This window comes from Octopus bimaculoides, unplaced genomic scaffold, assembly GCF_001194135.2.
Source record: "Octopus bimaculoides isolate UCB-OBI-ISO-001 unplaced genomic scaffold, ASM119413v2 Scaffold_213642, whole genome shotgun sequence".
In the NCBI taxonomy this organism is placed as follows: domain Eukaryota; kingdom Metazoa; phylum Mollusca; class Cephalopoda; order Octopoda; family Octopodidae; genus Octopus; species Octopus bimaculoides.
In genome coordinates, this window is record NW_026346130.1 from 37680 (window position 1) to 38694 (window position 1015).

Genomic DNA, 1015 nt, shown 5'->3' on the forward strand with positions numbered 1-1015 from the left:
ATATGAAAGATGACAGATGACATATGGAGGATGACAGATGACAAATGGATGATGACAGATGACATATGGAGGATGACAGATGACATATGAAGGATGACAGATGACAGATGACATATGGAGGATGACAGATGACATATGAAGGATGACAGATGACATATGGAGGATGACAGATGACATATGGAGGATGACAGATGACATATGGAGGATGACAGATGACAAATGGAGGATGACAGATGAAGGATGACAGATGACAAATGGAGGATGACGGATGACAGATGACATATGGAGGATGACAGATGACAAATGGAGGATGACAGATGAAGGATGACAGATGACATATGAAGGATGATAGATGACATATGGAGGATGACAGATGACAAATGGAGAACGACAGATGACAAGTGGTGGATGACAGATGACATATGGAGGATGACAGATGAAGGATGACAGATGACATATGGAAGATGACAGATGACAAGTGAAGGACAACAGATGACAAGTGGAGGATGACAGATGACATATGGAGGATGACAGATGGATGATAAGAGATGTCAGATGGATGATTGACAGAAGATACCAGATGACAGATGACTGAGAGAAGATTGAGAGAGGATGACAGGTGACTGACAAAATGACAAGTGACTGACAGAGGATGACAAACGACTGAAAAAGGATGACAAACGACTGAGAAAGGATGACAAATGACATGATAGGAGAATCAAGAACTGAGAAAGGTGAAGTACAGTGTGTATATATATATATATATATATATATGTTTATCTACCTGGCTGCTTAAAGCCGTCACTCCTAGTCTCACTCGACTACGAGACACACTTGAGGCTGTGGAGCTGATGGAGCTAACTGACTCCTGACTGCCGCTGCGTTCCCGGGACATACGAAGGCTGGTGCTACCCAGTGTCCTTGGGCTAGGGGTGGACACGCCACCCACCAAACGGGTCACCTTGTGCACTGGAGCAAACAAACCATACTGGGGCTTGCACTCAAAATATCTGAA

General features: G+C 43.7%; 1 protein-coding gene across 1 annotated transcript in view; it reads right to left on the minus strand.

The window, feature by feature from the left end:
- The window catches only part of LOC106882501 (CAP-Gly domain-containing linker protein 2), a 15605-nt gene extending 14599 nt beyond the window's left edge, over nucleotides 1-1006 (minus strand). The window contains exon 1 of the mRNA XM_014933195.2: nucleotides 785-1006. Coding sequence (XP_014788681.2) covers nucleotides 785-895 — 111 coding nt within the window. The 5' untranslated portion in view covers nucleotides 896-1006. The remainder of the gene's footprint in view (nucleotides 1-784) is intronic.
- Between the last annotated feature and the right edge of the window lie 9 nt (nucleotides 1007-1015).